Source organism: Geotrypetes seraphini, chromosome 6 (assembly GCF_902459505.1).
Source record: "Geotrypetes seraphini chromosome 6, aGeoSer1.1, whole genome shotgun sequence".
NCBI lineage: Eukaryota > Metazoa > Chordata > Amphibia > Gymnophiona > Dermophiidae > Geotrypetes > Geotrypetes seraphini.
This window is the reverse complement of record NC_047089.1, coordinates 140685061-140710694: the sequence shown is the minus strand read 5'-3', so window position 1 is coordinate 140710694 and position 25634 is coordinate 140685061. Positions and strand designations below refer to the sequence as shown.

At 44.4% G+C, this 25634-nt stretch overlaps 1 protein-coding gene across 1 annotated transcript in view; it reads left to right on the top strand.

Annotated features, from left to right (window-relative positions):
* TSGA10 (testis specific 10) overlaps nucleotides 1–25634 on the top strand; it is a 418936-nt gene that overhangs the window by 136923 nt on the left and 256379 nt on the right. The window contains 5 exon segments of the mRNA XM_033947421.1: nucleotides 2121–2165; nucleotides 2168–2267; nucleotides 2270–2326; nucleotides 2393–2469; nucleotides 5611–5762. Coding sequence (XP_033803312.1) covers nucleotides 2121–2165; nucleotides 2168–2267; nucleotides 2270–2326; nucleotides 2393–2469; nucleotides 5611–5762 — 431 coding nt within the window.

The window sequence follows — 25634 nt, the reverse complement described above, 5'->3', positions numbered from 1 at the left end:
GGAACACATCAATTCTAGTACCACATGTTGCCCTTTGACCTTGCCTCAGCTCCCATGTCTAATGGAAGCTAACACTGTGCTCCGGGTACTTGGTCAAAAGCTGCTTGCACCGTTTCAGGTGTGTTTTTTTTGCTGTGTAAAGTTAACTCTTGGGCACAACGCTTTTTATAGACATTAATTTCAGATCATCATGAATTATCCTAACTACAGTTGTCTAGCTTATTCCTGCTTCTCTTGTTATTTGGTGAGTTGTTGGTGTGTTTTGCGATGCATCCTCTGGCTCAGTACAATACAATACAACGTCAATGTGTTCTTGTAGTGCGAATTGAGCCACAGTCATCCGCTGCCTAGCTTATGATCCACAGTGTCCATTGCTCAGATCTTGTATAGCAACACATCAAGGCTGTTTTTGTTACAACCTTTCTGTGGGAAACTTTTTCAACAATCGTCGACTGCTGTATATCTTTTAGCAGTACCAAGTATCAGACTTTGGTCTTCTACAGTGAAAACCATTTTGATACAGAGACTATTTATAAACCATCATCTGATTCTGCACATATCCCATAGCAACAATTCATTTTTACAAGGAAGTGTTGTGGTACAGTGGTAAATATTTACATTTTACATCAACTTCATTGAGGGACACAATGCACTGAATTTCATAAGAATCGGCCGAGTTCTATGGAAGATACAACAAAAAACATTTTGTTGGTGGCTTTTTTCGCTTCACAGTTTAGTGTGTGTGTGTGTTTTGTGAATAAATTTATATATAATATATATATAACTAATAACTAATTTTAATTGATTTTTATTTTATTGTCTTGATGTGGTTCTAAACAATGGTCTTTTCAAAATGGCTTATGACGGGTTTTTCTAAGAAAAGTTTATTGTAACATTTACGCTGGGTTTTACTAAACAGTGCTAGAGGTTTTTAGCATGGGCCAGCAATGGAAATACTCTGACTGCTCATAGGAATTTTATGAAGCTTCGGAGAATTTACCTTACTGGCCCAAGCTAAAAACCTCTAGCACCTTTAATAACAGGAGCCCTTATATATTGGTTAATGGGTTTTTTTTAATTGTTTTTACTTTCACATATATGATATTGTGTTTAATGTTGCAAAACAATCAATTCTGTGTATTATGTATTTTTTTTCTACTACTACTACTATTAGACATACATATTCCCATTTCAGGTCAAGCAAATGTACATCCATAAAGTGTTTTTGGAAGCATCTTTTGACACTGAGCCTTGATTTTACTAATATATCCACGGTTGTTGTGTACAGTTCCATCCCCACTCTTTAGATTTCACTACTAATGAGATGCAAGCCTAAGGGAAGAAAAGCTAACTGGCCAATCAGTAAGAAAATACCTGTGCATACCTTTTTGTATGCTGCTGCTCCTGCCCCAATCCATTCTTTCCTGTACTTACAAGTGCATGTGCTCTGAAATGTACTGCATAATGTCTAGCCACTGAGTGAAGGTCAATTTCCACTTTGGAGAATCTACCCAAATTAACCTCCACTGTATTTTTCAAAGGGTCCAAAGGAAAGCAAACACTTTTTCAAACAATACATAACATAAATCCTTCTAGGTATTGAGGGATCTTCAAAACCTATCTGCACTTTTATTTTTTTTTACACTATTTATTAAGGGGTCCTTTTATTAAGGTACGCTAACCAATTAAGCACACACTAAAGATTAGCACACCCTAAATGCTAAGATGCCCATAGGATATAATGGATGCCTTAACATTTTAACACATTGCTAAATCGGTTAGTGCACCTTATTAAAAGGTCCCCCTAAATATCTCAAAAGCAAATTTACATCACTATCTGCAAGGTGAGCCAGCTTTCCTGACTATTCAAATGAAATTCTATGACACGCCCTCTTACCACTTCTTCCACCCCAACCATTTCCCATGAAAATATGAAAGTACAGAAAAGTTTTTGAAGAACCCTCCGTATATTCCTTGGATGCACAGTCTGAAAAAATCTGTCTTTGTGGGATGGTTCCACCTTGCCAATCTCTGATAAAAAAAAAGAAGCATTAAAACAATTATGAATTTTCTTCTTTTTACTAATGTTAATACAATCTTGCTATATTTAATAATCACAGGCCCAAGAAGAAATTGCTTGTCTTCGACGTGAGCTTATGAAATGTTTCCAGTATCTCCTAAAGCTGGTATGACAGCACACTAGCTGTTCCCAGTACGTGTGGAATTAGAAAAGGATGGAGCTATTTCAGACTTAAGGAGGATGACCACAGAAGAGATAGCCTGAGAGAAAGGTTAAAGGTCATAATCTCTATATTTTCAATTAAAAGTCAAAGATCTGTGTCAGTAAAATTGAATAGTTGATGTATTTTTTGTTCACTTTTAATCAAAACAGATTTCCAGGAGACAGCCATTAATGAGAGAGCTCACCTTGAACAGACAATAGAGGAACTACAGTTGTCCGTTCAAAATGTAAGGGAAACTGTATGTTAAAAATATGTTAAACTCTTATAGAAAAACAATTTAAAAAACTTGTTTTGAGTACTAAAATGCCTTCTAGGACAGTAGCAAAATAATGTTTTGTAGTTTCTATGAAAAAATAATATAAGGGTATGCTTTCCTTTGATTTAAATGATTATCAGATTGTGACAAAATGAGGATTACTATCTCAGATAATATTAGTGTCCAGATTCCACACTGTAAGAAAGAGACATAATGATAAATTTTCAGATTTGGATGGTTGGGGAGGTGGTGGATATTAGTGCTGCCTGATTCACTTCGGTGAATCGATTTGTTGTCTGAGAAAATTGGACTCACGATTACAGCAACCAACACCCCCCCCACCCCCCACCCCGTGAGACCTGACATACTTCTGTTTGGTTGAAATAACCATCTACTCAGGCTATCTACCTGCCTTCTAATACTTCCATATGTTCCTCGATTCTTAATTCTATTTCTGGGGAGTTCAGGAAAGAAATCTCTCACACAAGTGTAGCCAGATAGTCAAAGCTTTGAGAAGCGTTTCTGCATTCACCAAAATAGTGGGACGTCAGAAAGGCTTCCCCATTACAGGTGACTGGCCATTTTATTGACATCATTAAATTAATTCATTATTAAACATACATGGTACATCTTCCAATCACAATCCATTTACAGATTGAAGTCACATGGTTTCTTAATTCTACTTTGCTATAATTTCCTTAGCAACAGTGACTTAACTCATCACATGCTAACTCATCAATATTTGCCCTAACTATTTAAGTGGAAGAAAACTATGTTCTTATAAACAGATGTGGTTTTCTCTCTTAAAACCGTCTAAAACAACTCCTGGAAGAAAGAAAATATGTTTACCAGGAAATCCATTTGCTAAACAATATATTTCCTGCAACCACATGGTTATAGTCATATGATTTCCCCTAACTCATCAAGTGAACAAATATGTCAGTGTGACTTTTAGCTTATTTCCAGGGCCTGTTATGTTTATGGCTCCATCTGGTTCCTTACAAAATCAAAAAAGCCAAAACCTCCCACTGAAAAATCATAAAATGATAAACAGCAAAAATGTGGGGTAAAATAATTATTGCCAAAGATCATAAATAATTCATTAATCAATACTGAAAGAATGGTAGAGGCTGAGCTTTCATTCAAAATATAAAACTCATTTTGTGGTGAGATCTCAGAAATTAATTCCCCAAACTCACTATAGGGCAGCCTCAACTGTTATCTATTCGGGGGATTAATTTATCAATCACTGGTCAATCACCACTCACCAACTTAATGCAAAATCTTATTGTGTTTAAACAATAAATATTATAAATATCATAAATATTCTTTTGAACATTATAAGTGTGGAACTTAGCTTCAAACAGCATGATTGTGAAGTTTCATTGCTGTTTGAAGCTAAGTTCCCTAACTAAAAGTGTATCTAATATATATTAGTTATGCCCCCCTCCTTATATTCTGCATTAATACAATTATTACCATCACCTCTGAGGCTCCTAAAACAGCAGTAAGTGGATGGTCAGCAGAAGTATCATTCTGAATGGGCTGCTCGCAGCTGCCCTCTGCCGTGTCTCTGATGACATCAATGATGATGTGGCAGAGGGAAGCTTTAGCGGGACAGGCCATGAGTAGCCTGTTCAGAGCAATGCCTGCGCCTGCTGCTAAGACCTCAGAGGTATGTCAGGTCTCATAGTGGGAGTTGATGGAGTGCTGCTGCACTGGGGGATAGGAGAGAGGGATGGAAAACTACCGCACAGGAAGATGGGAGGGTAGGAGGGATGGAAAGCTGCTACACAGGGGAATGGGTGGGAGGGAAGGAAAACTGCTTCTCAGGGGGATGGAAGGAGAAGAAATATGCTGTATATGAGAGAGAGGAGAGAGGAAGAATTGTTGGGGTAGAATAGAGCAAGGGAGAGAAGAGGTAGAAAGGGGTGAGAAGGAGAAATCCTACATATGGTGGAGAGGAAGTAGACATGCATGGAAAAGAGAAAGGGAGAAATGTTGGACATAGGGTAGAGGGCAGGGAGAGATGGTGCATGGGGAAAGAGAAAGAAATGTTGCACATCATAATGGAGGGGAGGGAGGAAAATAGAGAGGTTTGACCCAGGGCACAAGACAGGGAGAAATAGAGAGAAAGATGGTAGACAGTGGGAAAGAAACAAATGTTGGATATGGCAGTGGAAGGTAGAAAAATTAATTTTATTTTCTATATTGTGATTACAATATGTCAGATTTGAAATGTGTATCCCTCCAGAGCTGGTGTTAGACAGCAAGCTAGAGCTAGGACCTAACTAAGAAAGGAAAAGTCTTTTTTGTTTATACCATAGTGCTGGCGTTGGGGTTTGAGAGGAAAGAAATAAAGGGAGGTGGAGTGGGTGGAAAGGCTACAAAATAACCCACCAGGACATTTAGAACCCCCCAAAAAATGCTCGATTGGGCAGGAAAAGCAAATCAAAACCGAAAAATCGATTCAATAGGCCCAAATCGAACTGAAAACTTTTTCCCTGAATTGGTCAGCACTAGAGGATATATCAGTTTATAGATCTCAGTGGTCATATGTAGTACCTTGAGACTACTGCTTGGGGGTCACTGACACCATTTTGAACCAGCGCCGGTGAGAGTAGGTGCAACAGGGGTTTGTTCTTGCCCAGGTTCTCCACAGAGATGGGGGGGGGGGAGCTTTTTGAAGAAGGAGGAAGATTCTTGATAGAGGAAGGATCCTCCAGCTAGGGGTCTAGACTAGGATGAGCCCCTTCAGAAAATGGGTGTGAGATTGAGGGTGGGTGCCTCAGGAAGTTGTTAATATGAAATTGGCAGCCCCTTTCAGATGTGGCCTATTGCATTATTCAACATGGGAGTCAAGAATAAGTTAAAACCTGATTCTGTACCATGCCTTGATAATTCCTCCCACCCACCCCCACCTCCCACACATCCTCCACACACATACCCCACTTAATGTTGAGGTAAAGTGTTGGAACAGCACATGCCACTTACTTAGCTTTGCAGATGTAGATGATAGATTATCCACCATCCAAGTAGACTGGTTGTGAGGTAAATCAGAACAGAGTTGAAATGTCCTGTTCTGATATCTTAGTTAATTGATTTCCCTAGGTTGATCTTGACCGTGCAGAACTCAAATCCAAGCTGACTGCAATGAAGGAGACCATTGCAACCTTGGAAAATGAACTGAAGCTATTGTCCAGGAGGTCGTTGACACAGAAAATGAACTTGAACTGCAAAAGTCTGAATAGTAGTTCATTCAGGTAAAAGACATTTTTTTAAAATCACAAATTCCTGTTGTGTGAAAAAAACTAATTGAACAATTAGCTATGTTGTTCATATACATACTCTGGAAGAATATATTAATGCCAGTGATAAAATATAGGTAGTGACAGCACTGATTTCCTAATCCCTTAATGCTGATTTTTCTTAGGTTTCAAAGGGATTGAGCCAGCTAATATAGGAGCTAGTTATCTATATGACAAAGATTTTCTGAAACAGAATGGATAAAGTTAATTACCTAGCTTTACAAAAGGCAGCTAGATTTAGCCACTAATGCCCAGATTCACTAAAGATAGCAACTCAATCACTATTGGCCGATTTTTAAAACAGCGATTGATTCACTAGCTTTTTTGCATGCAATGGTCAATCAGGGACTTCTTTAGACTACTCCCTAAGGAAGTCCCTGATTGGCTCAGGTGCCTCAGGCCCCTCAGCCAATCTGGGCCTTAGGCTCCTCCCCGTGCATCACATGATGCACCGGGGCGGGGCTTAAGGCCCAGTTGCGTCGCTGGAGGCCTTTTGAGCAGGGGGGGACTGAGCACCCCTCCTGCTCTCAACTTTTAAAGGGAGGGGAGGGGGCATCTGCGTCCGGTGGCAGGAGGGAGACGGCATCCCTCCTGCCATATTTTTGATCATGGTGGGGGAAGCGCCGATGGCAGGAGAGAGTGGGCATCCCTCCTGCCATTTTTTGGGGTTTGGGAAGGGGGAAAGGAGGGAGCGTTTGGCAGGGGGGGAGACTATTTTTTTTCTTATTTTTTTAATTGGCCAGATATTTTGCATGTGTAATACACATAAAATATCTGGCCCATGAAAAAAAAAAAAGAAAAACAGTTATCCCAGGACAAGCAGGCAGCATATTCTCACATGTGGGTGACGTCATCCATGGAGTCCTGATGCGGACAGCCTGGCAAGCAGACTTTTAGAAAGTTTGTGCCTGATGCACCGCGCATGCGCGAGTGCCTTCCCGCCCGATGTAGGGTGTGTGTCTCCTCAACGTCTCCTCAGTTCTCAGTTTCCCACGGAGCCGAGAAGTCCTCGTTTCGACGCTCTGTGCTAGACTAAGTTCTACTTGTGCCTTCTCTCACCACGGCTCATGTTTTTTTAACCTTACAGGGTAATTGTGTTTATTGCGCGTTTCATTTTTCTTTAAAAAAAATTTTAAAAAAAGTTTGTTTTGCTTTTTTCTTCTTGTCATGGCGGGGCCTAACCCGTGACCTCGGACGCGGCCTCAGACATGGCTGTCTTTCATTTTATGTCCCGGCTAGTCACAAGCTTCAAGAAGTGTAGCCGCTGCCAGCGTGCGATCTCCCTCACTGACCCACGCAACTGGTGTGTACAGTGTTTTAGGACCTGACCATCGTCCGGAGTCGTGCGCCTGCTGTGCTACACTTCAAACTCGAGCCCTTAAACGTCATCGGGTTCAGGTAGAAAAAATATTTGGTGGCATGGATAGGCCTTTATCTAAGGCCCTGACTCCGATTCCAACCCCGACCTCAAATCCAGTCAAGTCTTCTTCGGGGCTACCACCTTTCACCTTGACCTTAATCAAACCTTCCTCGTTTGGGAAATCCTCGTTTTTGGGGAAATCAGCTAAATCTTCTGAGGAGCCGTTAGCCTCACTGTCTCCCTCAGGTAAGATAGCTAAGCCAACTCCTACTGACATGCCACCCTTAGAACTGGTGGTTTTAAAGCTTCCCAAGAAATATATCTCAAAATCGAGACATCTTTCTTCTTCGAGGTCGTCTTCCCTCGGAGACTATAGCCACATCACAAATGTACCAGATTCAATGGTTTTCGGTGTTGATTTTACAGAATATTTTGGCAACTATTCTGCATCAGGAGTTTGGTATACATGCCTTGCCCAATTCACTCCTGCCCTCGGCTCTGCTTTCCTGCAGTCCAGCCCTGAGCACTCAGCAGTATTACAAGGAGTCGAGTCCTTGGCAGTGCCTCGAGCTCAGTCCTACACACTCTGTACAAGGAGTCGTAGTCCTTAAGAGTGCCTTGAGATACCTTGTTACAAGGAGCTGAGTCCTTTTTGGTATCTTAACCCTCATTTTCCGACTTCAGCCCTACCCTACTTCACATAAGGGCGTTGCACCTTTCCTTTTCGAGGCACAAGAGCGAGGACGCCTCAACATTCATCTCTATACTAGATCTGACTCAATCACGAGGCCATGATTCGAGACATACTTCTCCATCGAGGCCCAGGTCTTCTTCTCGAGACAGGTCTCATTTCTCCAGACATTGAGGTGCTTTTCAAGACCACAAACTCCTTCGTCGAGGAGATCTGTTGTGGAACCTTACCACTCTCATCAGTCGAGTTATTCTCCTGTGAGGTTCTCTTCACATTCCAGAAGTGGGTCATCTTTGCCTATGGATTCAGATATCAGGTATCAATACTCCAGAGAGGCTTCACCTTCTCCTCAACGAGGTCATACCTCTTCAGACCCGGTATCCTTTACCAAGTTTCTATTTAAAATGAGTAGGATCTTAACATATCTTTAGAATCTGACTCAGTATACTCTAAGGAGTATCTGTAAAAACTGAGAATGCCTTCATCCTCCTAGGGAGTCTCTCAAATTATCCATTGAATGGCATTCTTTCTCAAACTTTTAAAAGAAATCATGAGACACCATTATTCTGTTCCTGCTGTGCCAGCAAGTTGGAATCTCATAAAGGATGGTCCACTGTAAGGGATTTGACAAGTCTTAATTATTCCCATCAGTCCTCTTCTTGTGGAATCTTCTTTAAAAAGAACTAATCCTGCCAAGGTTTATGCCACTGTCCCGCCTGGAAGAGAGGGCATGGACTATGGACAAGTTTGGGTCGTTGGCTGTATCAAATTCAATTATGACTACCCGAGTTTTGAACTACAAACTTTGGTTTTCACATCTTAAACTCAAGTATTTGGTCAACACCATGCCTAATTTTTAAAATATCTTCCCCAACATCGACTTCCAGACTTTCAACAACTACACAACATTCTAGGTCAACTTCGCATGCATCTCGTTCACTTCTGCATATGATGCATTTAAACTGTCCTCTAGGGTCACTACCTTTTCGGTGGCCATGAGTCACCTTGCCTGGCTTCGTACCGTGGACATGAACCTGAATCTGCAAGATCGATTGGCTAACATCCCATGCAAGGGCAATGAGTTGTTTGATGACTCTATTGAGGCAGCTACCAAGCGCTTATCTGAGCATGAGAAGTCCCTTTGCTTCCATCATTAGACCAAAGCCAAAGCCTTCCACTGCCAAAGGTTATAGACCTGTCCCATCCTACCAGAGGCATTTTCCTCAGAAGGCAGCTCCTTATTCAAGACCGCCTACTAAGAAACAACAGCAGCAACAACGGCAACAAATACCTCAGACTCCTGCTCCACCCAAAGCCTCTCAGTCTTTTTGACCATCTCACAAAGAGCATAACCTCAATTTGTTCTGCCTCTGTTTTCTCCTGTTCCCATAGGAGCCGTCTCCATCTTTATTACCATTGATGGGAGCTCATTACATCAGGGAAGGATACTCTCTTCATTTCATCCAGATTCCTCCAGATCTTCCCCAAGAGAGTATCCTTCCAATCTATCCCAGACCACCCTTCTTCTTCAGGAAGCTCAAGCTCTGCTTCGCCTCCATGCCATTGAGGAAGTTCCCCTGGAACAGCAGAGCAGGGAGTTTTACTCCCATTACTTCCTAGCTCCGAAGAAGACAGGTGATCTGCGACCTATTTTGATCTCAGAGCACTCAACAAATTTCTTGTCAAAGAAAAATTTTGGATGCTGTAATGTTGTCTCTGGCACCTTGTATCCCCTTCTAGATCAGAACGATTGGTTATGCTCTCTGGATTTCAAAGAGTCTTATACATCACATTCCCATTCATCCAGCCTCTCGCAAGATCCTCAGATTTCGGGTGGCAAATCATCATTTTCAGTACAGAGTGCTACCCTTCATCCTGGCATCATCTCCCAGAGTCATTCACCAAGTGCCTAGTAGTGGTAGCAGCAGCCTATGCACAACCATGGTCTTCAGGTTTTGCCGTATCTGGGCAATTGGCTCATCAAAGATTTAACATTTCAAGGGGTTATTGTAGCAATCCAACGGACTACTTGGTTCCTCCAAAGCTTGGGGTTCGAAATCAACTTCCCAAAATCCCAACTACAGCCCTCTCAGACTCTACAGTTCATCAGAGCTGTACTGGTTACTGTGCAACATGAGGGCATTCCTTCCTCAACAACGTCAGGATGCTCTCATTCAACTTTGTCAGAAAGATGTCATCTCTCACTTCACTTTCAGCGAGACACATGATGGTTCTTCTAGGTCACATGGCCTCTATAGTTTCACGTGACTCCTTTTGCCAGACTTCACCTACGAATTCCTCAGTAGACCCTGGTATCTCAGTGGGTGCAGGCTTTAGACCCACTCTCTCAGCACATTACAGTGACTCCTTCATTAAGACAGTCTCTCCACTGGTGGATGCTCTCTTACCAATCTCTCCAGAGGTTTACTGTTTCAAACACCCCCCTCATCAGAAGGTCCTCACAACAGATTCCTTGACCTACGCTTGGGGGGGCTCATCTCGATGGTCTCCGTTACTCAAGGCAATTGGTCCAGCACAGATCATCGGTGTCACATAAATCTGTTGGAACTCAGAGCGATCTTCAATGCTCTCTCTCAAAGCTTTACAGCATCTTCTCCAAGATCAAGTAGTCCTCATTCGGACATAAAATCAAGTCACCATGTACTATGTGAACAAGTAGGGAGGCACAGGATCTCTCCCTCTCTGCCAGGAAGCTCAAAAGGTGTGGAATTGAGCAATCCTTCACAACACCTTTCTAAAAGCGATTTATATTCAAGGAGAGAAAAACTGTCTAGCAGTCAAATTAAGTCGTCTTATGCAACCTCACAAATGGACACTCAATTCCTCACCTCTACATCACATTTTTTCTTAGTGGGAGACCCCCTCAGATAGATCTCTTTGCTTCTCCCCAGAACAACAAACTGCCTCAGTTCTGCTCCAGGATATACTCCCCCATCACTTCAAGGCAGATGCTTTTCTTCTGGAATGGATCAATCAGTTTCTCTATGTGTTGCTTCCATTCCCTCTGATTCTCAAGACTCTTGTCAAATTCAAGAAGGAGCATGCCACCATGATTCTGATACCTCCTCAGTGGCCCAGACAACCGTGGTACTCACTTCTACTTCAATTCAGCACCAGGGAGCCTCTACTTCTACCAGTATTTCCCTCTCTGCTTACACAGAGTCAAGGGTCTCTGCTTCATCCCAACCTGCAGTCTTTACACCTAACAGCTTGGTACCCTCTCAACCTAACTGCCACTATACAGGACATTCTAGAGGCTTCCAGGAAGCCGTCCACTAGGCAGTGATACATCCAGAAATGGACTAGATTCTCTGCTTGGTGTACTATTCATTGACAAGGAGCCGCAATCTACGAATCATTTTGGACTCTGCTGGCGAGCAGAATCCTTACTTACAGTTTTTACATATCTTTGTATTTCAAACAACTAGTGGCCAATTTGCCAGACTTGAGCAATATATTCTGTCTCAGCATCTTCCAGATTATCAACAAACAATTCAAGCTGTTGTACAGACCAGAGAGTATGTAGCAAGGGCAGACTAGGATGCTTTTCAGTTGTCATCTAGAGAAGTGGTTCCCAACCCTGTCCTGGGGGACCCACAGCCAGTCGTGTTTTCAAGATATCTCATGAAAGGTAAAGAAATGGTTCCAAGAATTCCTAACAAACAGATCCTACCGAGTAGCCAGCAATGGAAATCACTCCAACCCATGGAATAACCCGTCAGGAGTACCCCAAGGCTCCCCTCTATCGCCTACATTATTCAACATTTACATAGCATCCTTAGGCCATCGACTACAAAAACTAAACTTAAAACACTATATATATGCAGACAACATATCCATCCTAATCCCCTTAAATGACATCTCAACTGAAATTATAGACATCCTTTCAACGCAATGAGAGAAATCTAAAATTGGACCACCAACTTCACACTGAAACTAAATACAGAGAAAACAAAAGTCTTCTTAGAAGCCCCAATGAGAACATCATTAAAAATAAACAAGCCATGAATATCCGATTTCCAAAACCATAAAAATTCTGGGTGTCACACTCGACACACACTTGACCATGGCTGACCACACAAACTTAACAGTGAAGAAATGCTTTTATACTCTATGGAAGCTAAGGACTATTAAAAAATACTTTGACACTACATCCTTCAGGTTATTGGTGCAATCGCTGATTCTATCCACCCTGGACTACTGCAACATCGTCTACCTGGGTATCCCACAAAAAACAATAAAAAAACTGAGATTAGTACAAAACACTGCAGTTCGCTTAATCATCAGACTGCGAAAACAAGACCACATTAGCCCTTATTACAAAAAACTGCACTGGCTACCAATGGAAGCGCAAATACAGTTCAAATTTGCATGCATCTGCTTCAAGCAAATCTGGGGCCTAGCACCTTCCTACCTGCAAGCACACTTTGCTCTACACAACCCCACATGAACAACCAGAAGCAAAAACATCTTCGCCTATCCTAAAATTACTGGCTGCAAATACAAATCCTACCTTGACAGAACCTTCATGTTCCAAGCTAACCAATAGCAATCCTGGCTGGGAAACTGCATAAATAAAACCAGACAGACCTACAATGCATTCCGAAAATCTATCAAAACCACTCTGACAAATTCATCACCTAAACAGACCAATCCACGCTCACTACGCTTTTTCCCCCCTACAAAACCGAAGCAATCTTCAGGCAATTCCTACCCCTCTCACTTTCCCTCCCCCTTTCAATCCCTCTTACATTTCCCTCCCCTACAACCCTTTTCTTCTGTAACATTCCCCTCATGCATTTGTAATTCGCTGAATGTCCAGCCTTCTTTCAATGTGAATCGCCTAGAAGTCGACTGACTATGGCGGTATAGAAAAATAAAGTTGTTATTATTATTATTAATGAGTATGCATGAGAGAGATTTGCATACCTGTCACTTCCATTATATCATGCAGTTGATTTCCTGGTAGACGGTGTGTTTCCTGCTTGTCAGCTGATCCTGGCTTGTGCCAAACCCTGTGTCCCTGCTCGAGTCATGCTTAGTTTACTGGTGAAGTTGTGATGTTGGTGAGCCTTGCAAACACAGCTCCTGAAGACACTAGGTGGCAAAACACAGTCTTGTGTTGAGCTGAATGCTTTATGAATTGAAGAACAGGACCATCCTGAGGACAGAGAGGCCAGCCAATTGTGTTTAAGAAACTGTGATTTTCATGTGCTAGACTGTTGTGCAACTCTCAGTTTGAAGCCTCTCTGACTAGATGATCATGGACTAATGAACTCATGAACTAACCAAGATCCAGTTTTGGATAAAAGTAATCACAATGACTGTAGTATGTGTGTGAAAGTTGGGAAGGGAGTGTGAGTGATGTGGATTAGGTTCACTGACTAAATTATTCTGATATTTATTAATAAATTAAGTATTGGTAAGTTGTAAAAGTATAATAATGAAATGAACTGTGGGAGATAAGATTAAAATTGAATTGATTCAGATAATACTTGTTTCTATTAAATATTTAATAGCTGGTTTTAAGAATTTGAGTTATGCATATTCATTAGGGATATCTTGAAAACCCGAATGGCTAGGAGTCCCCCAGGATAGGGTTGGGAACCACTAATCTAGAGCATCTCCTATGTCAGGAGCTTTGAGAAGGAGTCTCTGATATAGACATCAATCTCCAAAATTCATTAGCCAAAATCCCATGTTTAAGGGAAGAGTTAGTGATTCTATGGAGACTTCCCCTAAAAGATGGACAATGACCCTTAAACAGGCCAGGATCTACACCTCATACTTTGAAATATTCTGCTAACCATTTTTATTCATATCAGAACCAATATGCTTCTGCTTCTGGACTGCCACCGCACAAGAAGCAAAAATAACACTCAAAAAGCTCAGATTTCAATTCTTATCCCAGGACAAGCAGGCAGCATATTCTTGACTGATGGGTGACGGCACCGACGGAGCCCCGGTACGGACAATTTTAGAGTGATTGCACTCTAAGAACTTGGAAAGTTCTGGCATGCCGCACCGCGCACGCGCGAGTGCCTTCCCGCCCGACAGAGGCGCGCGGTCCCCAGTTTCTTAGTTTCCGCGGAGCTAAGAAGACGCGTTTTTTCAACGGCTTTTGAAAATTTTTTGACTTGCCTTCCCGCTCGCGTAAACCTTTTTGGCTTTTTGCCTGTTTCTTTTTTCTTTTATTTTTGTAAAAAAAAAAAAAAAAATCTTCTTTTTTTATTCAAATTTGGCTTTTCCCCTGCGGGGCCTTCTCCCACCATCGAGGCCTCGGCCTTCGATTTGGCTGAAGCCGTCTTCACTTTCATGCCCCCTCAGCCAGGTTTTAAAAAGTGCCAGCGGTGTGCTCGGCCCATATCTCTCACGGACCCACACAACTGGTGTTTACAGTGTTTGGCGCAGTGTGTGGCGCAGTGGTTGAAGCTACAGCCTCAGCACCCTGGGGTTGTGGGTTCAAACCCCGCGCTGCTCCTTGTGACCCTGGGCAAGTCACTTAATCCTCCATAGCCCCAGGTACATTAGATAGATTGTGAGCCCACCGGGACAGAGAGGGAAAAATGCTTGAGTACCTGATTGTAAAAACCGCTTAGATAACCTTGATAGGCGGTATATAAAATCCTAATAAACTTGATTTGGGTCCTGAGCATCAGGCCTCCACCTGCACCCGCTGTGCCACACTTAAAAAATGAACATTAAAAAATTGCCAAATACAACAGCGATTACTGTTCGGTGCCGAGATGTCCGATCCCGTTCCATCGACTCCGACTTCGGCACCAGTTCAGTCGGCACCCTCTTCTTCGTCGCCGCACGACACCGCACCGGCGTCCCAGCATGCAGGTAAGCCGGCTAAGAAGCCTTCCCCGCTGGAGCGTCCTCCGGTCTCAAGTGCAGTGAGTCCAATCCTGCCGACTGTGAGGCGCCAGCGGAAGCGCTCCGCCCCTTTCGAGGTGAGTCCCTCGACATCGGGCTCCTCATCTCCGGGGCGTCGAGCGGCACCGCAGGTACCGCAGAAGAAAAAAGCGGGTACCGGTGCCATCCCTTGATGACCGTATTACGGCCATTCTCCAAGCACAGCTAAAGGAGCAATTACAAAAGCTCCTTCCAGCTATCCTGGCACTGAACCTTCCGGTGCCGGTCCGTACTGAGCCGGTACCGATAGTGGAACAACCTGTGCTGTCGGTATCCACTCCCTCGGTACCGATTCACTCCACCTCATCGGTATCGATGCCGGTACTTGCACCGGAGCCGAGAGCTCAACATCAGTCGGTACAGACTTCGGCACCGGTGCCACCGATTACATCGCCTGGTTCGGTATCGATGAGATTGGGTAAATCGGTGCGCAAAACCCGACATGTAGAACCATCTACCCCAGAGGTCTCGGGACCGTTCTCCCCATGTCAGGGATCCTGATCTGTGGGGAGATTCAGAGGAACCCTTTCTCTCTGAAGGAGAATGTTCCTCAGATGAAGAGGAGTCTGCTGTACATGATCCGTCCTCTAAGCATGACATTTCATCTTTCTCCAGTTTCCTGAAAGATATGTGTGATTCTTTGTCCATTCCTTTGGAGGCTGAGTCCAAAAAGTCTAAAGCTTTTTTGGATGCCCTTGACTTTGACCAGCCTCCAAAGGAATTTTTGAAGCTCCCCCTTCATGACATCTTGAGGGAGACTTTTTACAAGAATTTGGAGACTCCCTTAACGGTTCCAGGGGCCCCACGGAAATTAGACTCTTTATACAAAGTAATTCCCATTCCTGGGTTCGACAAACCTCAACTTCCACACGAATCTTTACTTGTCGAATCCACCCTTAAAAAATCTTCAGGAGCCAGTGTATATGCTTCTGTACCTCCTGGCAGAGAGGGCAAAGCCATGGACAAATTTGGTAAGAGGCTCTACCAAAATGCTATGTTGGCAAATAGAGCTGGTAATTACGCTTTTCATTTTTCTTTCTACCTTAAACATCTCCTTACCACCATGGCTTCTTTTGAGAAGTACCTTCCTCAACGGAAACAACAATCTTTTCACCATTGCTTGTCATCCCTTTTTCAGCTGCGTAAGTTCATGGTTAGGTCCATTTACGACACCTTCGAACTTACATCCAGAGCGACAGCAATGTCTGTGGCAATGCGTCGCCTGGCCTGGCTTCGGGTATCTGAACTTGATGTTAATCATCAAGATCGGTTAGCCAACGCCCCGTGCCTAGGGGATGAGCTTTTTGGGGAATCCATGGACACGACTACTCAAAAGCTTTCGGCTCATGAGACACGTTGGGATACCCTTCTTAAAAATAAGAAAAAGCCTCCCCCAACAAGGCCTTTTAGACAACAGTCAGCCTATCAACGCCGCTTCAGAGCTCGACCATTGCCAACAACAGCTCAGCAACCCAGGCGTCAGAGGCAGCAACAACGTCAGCCTCCCAGACAACAGCAGCAACAGCAGCCCTGTGAAGCCACCTCCACAGCAGAAGACACAGCCCTTTTGACTTACTTCTCCAAAGTATAGCCAGTACTCCTATATCCCGTTTAAGAGATCAATCTACCTGCTTTAAATATCAGCAGCAGTAGAAAAACAACTGCTTTTACATACAAGCAGCAGCGAGACCTACCGCAACCACCAAGAGCCCACAGACCCGATCCTGCCAGGAGTGTGAACTCCTCCCCCTGCAGTCCATTGAAGAGATCAATCTGCCTGCTTTTAAATATCAGCAGCAGTGGAGATCAACTGCTTTTACACCTAAGCAGCAACGAGACCAGCCACAACCACCGAGAGCACACAGACCCGATAGTACCAAGAGTGTGAACTCTCCCCCCCCTGCAATCCGCTAAGAAGATCGACTGTCGGCTCCGGGCGGCTTTCCCGCAGAGGAGAGAATCCTGCATTCACCGTGGGCCTCATCTGGGGCAGCATCCTTGGAGCGGCTGGGGCACAGGCAGTGTGTCTGGGAGGGAATGCATGGATGGGAGAACATCTCAGGGGAGGAGACATAGGCATCCTGGGACTGTCGGCCAAGTCTCTTCCCTGAAGAAGCCCTTTCTGGAAACTTACTTGCTTCACTTCATCACTTCATCATGCTTCTATTCCTTTCTCTCCTCTCTTCTACCTTCCAAAGTATTTAGATCAATGCTGTCTTGTTAAAATGTTTATTTTATTTTTATTTTTCCTCTAACTCTACTTTTCACTTCTCTATTACCCTCCAGGTACTTTAGTTAGATTGTGAGCCTTCGGGACAGTAAGGGAATTTTTCAAGTACCTTTCTTATTTCTAATCTTAATGTATATTTTCTGTAAACCGCTTAGAACCTAACGGATGTAGCGGTATATAAGAAATAAATTACATTACATTATATCTGCTCTCCTGCCTCAACCTATAGGAGGTCGTCTTTCTCTGTTCCTCAGCTGGTGGGAAGTTATCACTTCGGACCAATGGGTCCTCAACATCATCCGCCACGGCTACTCTCTCAACTTTCAGACTCTTCCGCCCCAAAACCTGCCAAAAGAGTCTGCTTTGAACAGTCCTCAATCTGCCCTCCTTATTCAGGAAGTTCAATCCCTCCTCCTTCTAAACGCTATCGAAGAAGTTCCTTTAGATCAAAAGGGGCAGGGATTCTACTCCCGTTATTTTCTAGTTCCCAAAAAAACAGGAGATCTCAGACCAATTCTGGATCTTCGCAATCTCAACAAACATCTGGTAAAGGAAAAATTCAAGATGCTTTCCCTAGCCATTCTTTATCCCCTTCTCAATCAAGACGACTGGCTATGCTCCCTCGATCTCAAAGAGGCATACACTCACATACCGATCAATATAACCTCCAGACGGTATCTCCGATTCATGATCAATCATTGTCATTACCAATACAAGGTGTTGCCCTTCGGTCTTGCCTCCTCTCCAAGGGTGTTCACCAAGTGTCTTATTGTAGTAGCTGCCTTTCTACGCTCTCACCACCTTCAGGTATTTCCTTACCTGGACGACTGGTTAATCAAGGCCACATCCGCTCAAGCAGTTCTCCTGGCCACCAACCAAACCATCCTGTTTCTACGAATACTGGGATTCGAGATCAATCTACCCAAATCTCATCTCATCCCCACTCAGAGGCTTCAATTCATTGGAGCGATGCTGGACACACTCCTCATGAGAGCATTCCTACCATCCAATCGTCTTCAGACCCTTCAGTCTCTATGTCAGCAGGTGCTTCCACAACATTCCATCTCAGCCAGACAAATGATGGTACTCTTGGGTCACATGGCATCCACAGTTCATGTCACACCCCTCGCACGTCTTCACCTGCGCACTCCTCAATGGACCCTTGCTACTCAGTGGTCCCAAGCGATGGATCCTTGCTCACGACTCATATCTGTGACATCATCTCTTCGTCAGTCTCTACAATGGTGGTTGGTATCCTCAAATCTATCCAGAGGTCTTATGTTCCATCAACCTCCTCATCAACTAGTCATCACCACCGACGCCTCTCCTTATGCATGGGGAGCTCATTTGAACGAGTTCCAAACTCAAGGTCTTTGGACAGCCCAGGAAAAGAAGCATCACATCAATTTCCTGGAACTCAGAGCGATGTTTTATGCCCTCAAGGCCTTTCAACATCTTCTCTTTCCTCAGGTCCTTCTGCTGTGCACAGACAATCAAGTTGCGATGTACTACATCAACAAACAAGGTGGGACAGGCTCTCGCCTCTTATGCCAAGAAGCCCAGAAGATCTGGACTTGGGCCATAGATCACCATCTCTTCCTGAAAGCTGTCTACATTCAGGGAGAACAAAATTCCTTAGCAGACAAACTCAGCAGAATTCTCCAGCCTCACGAGTGGACACTCGATCTGATAACTCTACAGTCTATCTTCACTCAATGGGGCACTCCTCAGATAGACCTCTTTGCAGCTCCTCACAATCACCAGCTGCCCCTATTCTGCTCCAGACTCTACTCTCCTCACTGTCTGGCAGCGGATGCATTTCTCCTCGACTGGTCCAATCTGTTCCTGTACGCTTTCCCTCCTCTGCCTCTCATGTTGAGAACCTTGTTCAAGCTCAAGAGGGAACAAGCCACCATGATTCTGATTGCTCCGAGGTGGCCCAGGCAACATTGGTTCTCCCTTCTACTTCAACTCAGTTCCAGGGAACCTTTTCTTCTTCCTCTGTTTCCTTCTCTGCTTACACGGCATCAGAAAACCCTTCTACATCCCAACCTACAGTCTCTGCACCTGACAGCTTGGTATCTCTCGGGCTGACATCTCATGATACTCTTTTGTCTCAGCCTGTTCGTTCCATTCTAGATGCCTCCAGGAAACCAGCCACTCTGCAATGTTACCATCAGAAGTGGACGAGATTTTCTTCCTGGTGTCTTCTTCATCATCTTGATCCCACTTCCCACTTGTTGGATTATTTGCTTTCCTTGTCTGACTCTGGCCTTAAGTCTTCTTCCATCAGAGTCCACCTCAGTGCCATTGCTGCTTTTTCATGAGCCGGTCCATGGAAAACTTCTCTCAGCTCATCCCCTGGTGTCCAGGTTCATGCGAGGTCTTTTCAATGTGAAACCACCTCTTAAAGCCCCTCCTGTTATCTGGGATCTCAATGTGGTTCTTTCCGCCTTAATGAAGCCTCCATTTGAACCTTTGGCTACCTCTCCTTTCAAGTTTCTTACTTGGAAGGTACTTTTCCTTATTGCTCTTACCTCTGCCAGGAGGATCAGTGAGGCTTCATGCACTGGTTGCAGATCCACCTTTTACGGTCTTTCACATGACAAGGTGGTTCTGCGTACACATCCAAAGTTTCTCCCTAAGGTTGTCTCTGAATTCCATCTCAACCAATCCATTGTTCTGCCGGTTTTCTTTCCAAAACCTCATTCTCATTCTGGGGAACAGGCTCTGCATACTTTGGATTGTAAAAGGGCTCTAGCTTACTATCTAGAGCGTACGAAACCCCACAGATCAGTTCCCCAACTCTTTCTGTCCTTTGATCCGAATAAATTGGGACGTCCTGTTTCTAAACGTACGTTGTCTAATTGGCTGGCATCGTGCATTTCATTCTGTTATGCTCAGACCGGACTGACACTGGAAGGTTCTGTCACGGCCCATAGAGTCCGAGCAATGGCAGCATCTGTAGCTTTCCTCAGATCAACTCCTATTGAGGAAATCTGCAAGGCTGCTACTTGGTCCTCAGTTCATACTTTTACATCTCATTATTGTCCTGGATGCATTCTCCAGACGGGATGGACACTTCGGCCAATCTGTTTTGCAAAATTTATTTTCCTAATGGCCAACCTTCCTCCATCCCTCTTTTTGTTAGCTTGGAGGTCACCCATCAGTCAAGAATATGTTGCCTGCTTGTCCTGGGATAAAGCACAGTTACTTACCGTAACAGGTGTTATCCAGGGACAGCAGGCAGATATTCTTGCGTCCCACCCACCTCCCCGGGTTGGCTTCTTAGCTGGCTTATCATAACTGGGGACCGCGCGCCTCTGTCGGGCGGGAAGGCACTCGCGCGTGCGCGGTGCGGCATGCCAGAACTTTCCAAGTTCTTAGAGTGCAATCACTCTAAAATTGTCCGTACCGGGGCTCCGTCGGTGCCGTCACCCATCAGTCAAGAATATCTGCCTGCTGTCCCTGGATAACACCTGTTACGGTAAGTAACTGTGCTTTCTATGTATTAGGTCACGCATAGCTGCTGTTTTCTCCTTCTTAGCCACTTCCTTATCAATCGGAAGTCATCTTCATTTTTACCTTGATAAGACCCTACCTGTGAGTTCTCTCAGTCATAAAGGATGGTTACTGTTTTTCATGTTGTCGTCATACCTTCAAACTATCCAGGGGAGTCCATTTTTAGCTTTCAGGATATCCCTTCTTCTTTGGGACATAGAGGCTCTGCTTCAACTATATGTTCAGAAGGTTCTACCCCCATTTCAGAAAATTTAGGGGTTCTACTTCAGGTATTTCTCCTTCCAAAGTTGACGGAATCTACACAACCTTTCTAGTACAAGAAACATTCAACTTTTATCTCTGGGATCTTGCAGCTATTCTTAGATCAAAATGCTATGCTCTCTGGATATCACAAAGTGTTATACCCACATATCACTTTTGTTTGCACCAGGACTGATTCTGTATAGTCCTTCAACATTTTTACTACAAAATTCTGCCTTTTGGCCTGGCATTTTCTTTTACACTGTTCACCAAGTACCTGATATTTTTAGGACCAACTTTATGAATCCAAGGGTTCTACAGACAAAATATTCAGTACTGAGAGGGTTCTACAGTGCAATGATATTTGGCTCTAACAGGGCTTGTAGTCTGCCTCCATCAAGGCTTGTTGGTCATGATTTTTGATGCCTAGACTACGAGCATTTGTGGTCTTTGCTTTCCAGAGTTCTAAGTCAGTTTTTTCAAAATACTAACTTCAACCCTCTCTAGCTTTAAACTTCATAGGGGCCCTGCTTGACTTGATTCACTTCAGGGCAATCCTAACTCAGCAATGACAAGATGATCAGGTGTGCAGAGTCGATCGGGTCCCTAGCTAGGAGCTGTATATCGCATTGTGCCCTCATGGCGAGCAAAAAAACTTGCATGGACCTTAAATCTTTTGCCTATCAGCTGGGGGACGTCTCTGAGGCCCATGGTAGCGTGGATGGGCGTGCTCGAGTTGGCAGGTCTGGATTGGGACAGCGGCCTGCCTCGCCGGAGATGGATTCTTGCCCAGCTACGGGAGCGGAATTGCGATCCTGGATGGAGGATCTTAAAGGCACGATGTTGACTATCCAAACAGCTTTACAGACTGATGTGGCTAAAATCCAGTTGCATGATTTTGAGGAGCGGGTTATTGACACGATGCTGAATTAGATGCACTCCAGGCAAAGTGCCAGCGCCTGGAAAAAGGTCAGGAAGATCTGCTTCTCCGATTGGAGGATGGAGAGAACCATAGCAGGTGCAATAATATTCGCGCCTGTGGAGTCACGGAAACTGCGCAGGCTCAATAATTATTCACGCCTGTGGAGTCATGGAAACTGCGCAGGCTCAGGATATCCAGCAATTGTTGGTGGATATTTGCTCCAAATTTTGGCAAGCAGCGTACCCTGACACAGAGGTCCCTTCCCTGGACTTTGAAAGGGTTCATCTGGCTTCGAAGCCCCGAGTGTGAGATCAACCCCATGATATTGTGGCCTGCTTTTTGCGCTTTCCTGTAAAGTTCCAGGTGCTATAGGCTGCCAGGCAAGTGGGGCACATTATGTGGGACAATTCAAAGGTGGAATTATTTGCTGATTTATCGGCCCTTACGCTGAGAAAACGGCGTGATTTCCATGAGGTCACGAAATGCCTACAATCTCACCATATCTGCTATTGTTGGCTTTACCCCTTTGGCGCTCCTTCCAAGTGGCTAATCAACAGCATTCTGTGGTCAAGGTGGAGGAGGCCACTCAAGTGCTTCGTGTAGCTAGCTTGATGGATGAGCCTGCGATGTCAGAGGTGGTTTCTGTGGCGTCTTTTCAGCGCTGGCGCCGGATACCTCGCAATGGCAGGCGTTTGCAGTGGCATTCGGGGTCTGACCCTGGGCCCTCTGGCTGATTCTTATGTGAACCTTGGACCTTGGTCCTGAGTGGCAGTAGGACATTGCTCCTATGTACTATATGTTGGATTACATTGTGTGGGACTTCTCTGCACTTTTGGGGGGGGGGGGTTTGTGTGTGTTTTTTCTCTTTCTTTGCACAGCATGAGGTAGGGAAGTGGTGTTGGCTGCCTATGGGTGACATGCTTCCTCTGTTTGCCCTATGGTTGGTGGGCCTTTTACTTGGGGATGGGTGGTTGGGTGGGGGGGATGGGGGACTGGAGGTTTTGGGGAAGGTGTGTAGTATTTTTTGCTGTTTTTGTGCTGGTGTGATAGTGGGTTTGAGTTTTGATGCTGGGTGATGACTGCTAGGGGGCTTACTTTTTTCTCTTTAAATGTCCTTGGTCTCAATATGCCACGAAAAAGACAGCTATTGTTTCGGGAGGCTGAACGACTTCAGGCTGGGGTGAGGTTCTTTCATGAATCCCACTTCCAAACCACAAGCTGAATCTCTGCTGCAACATCCGAAGTATTCACATGTTTATTTTGCTTCCGATAACTCAGGTGCTAAGAAACACGGGGTGGGTATTATGCTTGCTGACATCCTGAATCCCCTGGTTAAACATGTGGTTTGTGATGCTCATGGCTGCTATCTTTTGGTAAAGATTGAAATTGCAAATGTTCTCTATACGCTGTGTACTGTTTATGCTCCTAATGTGGAGCAAGCAAGTTTTTTTGATGCTTTGGATCTTGTCCTTCGAGAGGAAGTCGAGGGGCATTTGATCTTGGGGGGTGATTTTAATGTGACCATGGAGCCCTCTCTAGATAATTCGACCACCAGAGTCCAGTATGGTAAGGCAGATCGCAAGAGGTTGTCAGCTTTGTGGGAGGCTTGGGATTTGGTAGACCCTTGGAGACATCTTAATCCTTTCACTAGAGATTATTCTTATTTTTCTGGGGTGCATAATTCCTATTCCCGCATTGATTTTTGGGGGGTAAAAGCAGTGTTTGCTTTCTCAAATTTCTCAGACCACCATCGAGCCGCGAGTCTGGTCAGATCATTCCCCTGTCTGTTTTGATTTGCTTCCCACTTCATCTCCCTTTGATCAAAGATATTGGCGTTTTTGGGATGGTTGTTGACCGATCCTGTCACAGCGCTTAGAGTTGAGACAGAGTTACGAAATTATATCCGACTCAATGGGACTGGAGAGGTTTCCCCGATTACCTTTTGGGAGGCCTTAAAGGCAGTGTTGAGGGGACAGGTTATTTCCATTGGATCTTTTCATAGGAAAGAAAAGGGTCGGAAATTGGAAGCTTTGCGGAAACTCTTTCTGGAGCGTGCCATAAACAGGCCTCTGCTGACTCGCTTGGAACAGATGAGACAGGATTTGCAACAGTTTGCAATTGGAGAGATTTCTACCCAGCTGCAATGTTTGCAGCAAAAAACATTTTGAACATGGTAATCGGGCAAGCCGGTTGTTGGCTTTTAAGTTAAAAAAGAAGCGGCTGGCGGAACTTTATTCCTGGGGTTTGCTCTGGGATGGTGCTTTTTGTCACTCTTCAGAGGCTATTGCACGGACCTTTTTGGCTTTTTATAGGGCTTTGTATATACCCCGGAGTATTGTGCCACCCAGGGTTCTATAGATGACTATTTAGAGCGGGCCCAAGTGCAAAGCTTGACGGCGGAAGAGGCCGAGGAGCATTCGGCTCCGATAACAGAGGAAGAGACCCTTTGGGCAATCTCGACTTTGGATAATGGTAAGGTTCCCGGATTGGATGGGTTTTCTAATCGCTTTTATAAGCAGTTTAAGCATATTTTGGTGGGCCCTCTAACTGCAATGTTCAATGGCCTTTGGGAGGCTGGTGAGCTGCCGCACTCGTGGCATTTGGCTGGGGTAACTTTAATATTGAAGCCTGGTAAGGATCCGGCTAGCTGTGGCTCGTATAGACTTATTTCGTTGTTGGGCACGGACTATAAGCTTTTTACTAAGATCTTAGCTCACAGGTTGCAACATCATATGCTGCACCTGGTTCGTGATGACCAAGCTGGATTTATTGCTGGGCGACAGTCTTTTGATAATATTTGCCGTTTGTTGCACTTAATTTGGAGGGCGCAGCAGGGTGGCCCTTCAGCCTTGTTGTTGGGAATTGATGCAGAGAAGGACTTCAATAGAGTGTATTGGCCCTACTATGGGTATAGGGGTCAATTTTTCTCGTGGGTGCAATTGTTATATACTAAGCCGCTGGCTTCTTTGTTGATTAACGGTGGCTATACGGAGTTTTTTGAATTGGGACGAGGGACTAGACAGGGCTGTGCCTTGTCGCCTCTTCTTTTGCTTTGGCAATGGAGCCTTTCGCCAATCATATTCATCTCCGTCAGGACATCAGAGGTTTTACTCACAGTGCGGTCTCTACTAATGTTGTTGCTTTTTTGCAGATGATATTATGCTTACTGTCACACGCCCAGCGAGTTCTCTCCCGGGGAGCTTGACTGCTTTGGCCAGGTCTCTGGTTTTAAGGCGAATATGGATAAGTCTGAGATTCTTAATCTGTCGTTGCCTCTTGGTGATAGGACTCAGTTGAAACGCAGGTTTCCTTTTAAATGGGCAGCTAAAAGTATCAGCTCTTCATACTTTATTCTGTAAACGAGCCATGGCTTTTCTCTTTCAATGGGCTAAGCCACATTCAACATCTCAATGGTTCCTCTTCTTTGATATCTACATTTTTGGTTGGTCTGTAACCAAGATAATTTGTTTCATATGATGGGCAACCTGTATTGCCTTCTGTTCTCAAGCTGGGCTGCAGCTTGGGGGTCATATAACGGCACTAAGTCCCAGCTGTGGCAGCTTTAGTTGTTTCTTGCATTCCACTCCCATCAATGAAACCTGTAAAACAGCTACTTGGTCTTCAGTTCACACATTAACATCTTACTACTGTTTGTAATCTACTTCGGCCAAGCAGCATTCCAATTTTATTCTCTTAATGGCCAACATACCCTCCATTCCATTGTTGTAAGCTAGGGAGTCCCACAAGTGAGAATATGCTGCCTGTTTGTCCTGGGATAAAGCACAGTTACTTACAGTAACGGGTGTTATCCAGGGACAGCAGGCAGATATTCTCACAACCCACCCACCTCACCTCCCCTGGTTGGCTTCTTAGCTTGCTTATAGAACTGAGGTACTGCCAGCCTATGTCGGATGGGAAGGCAC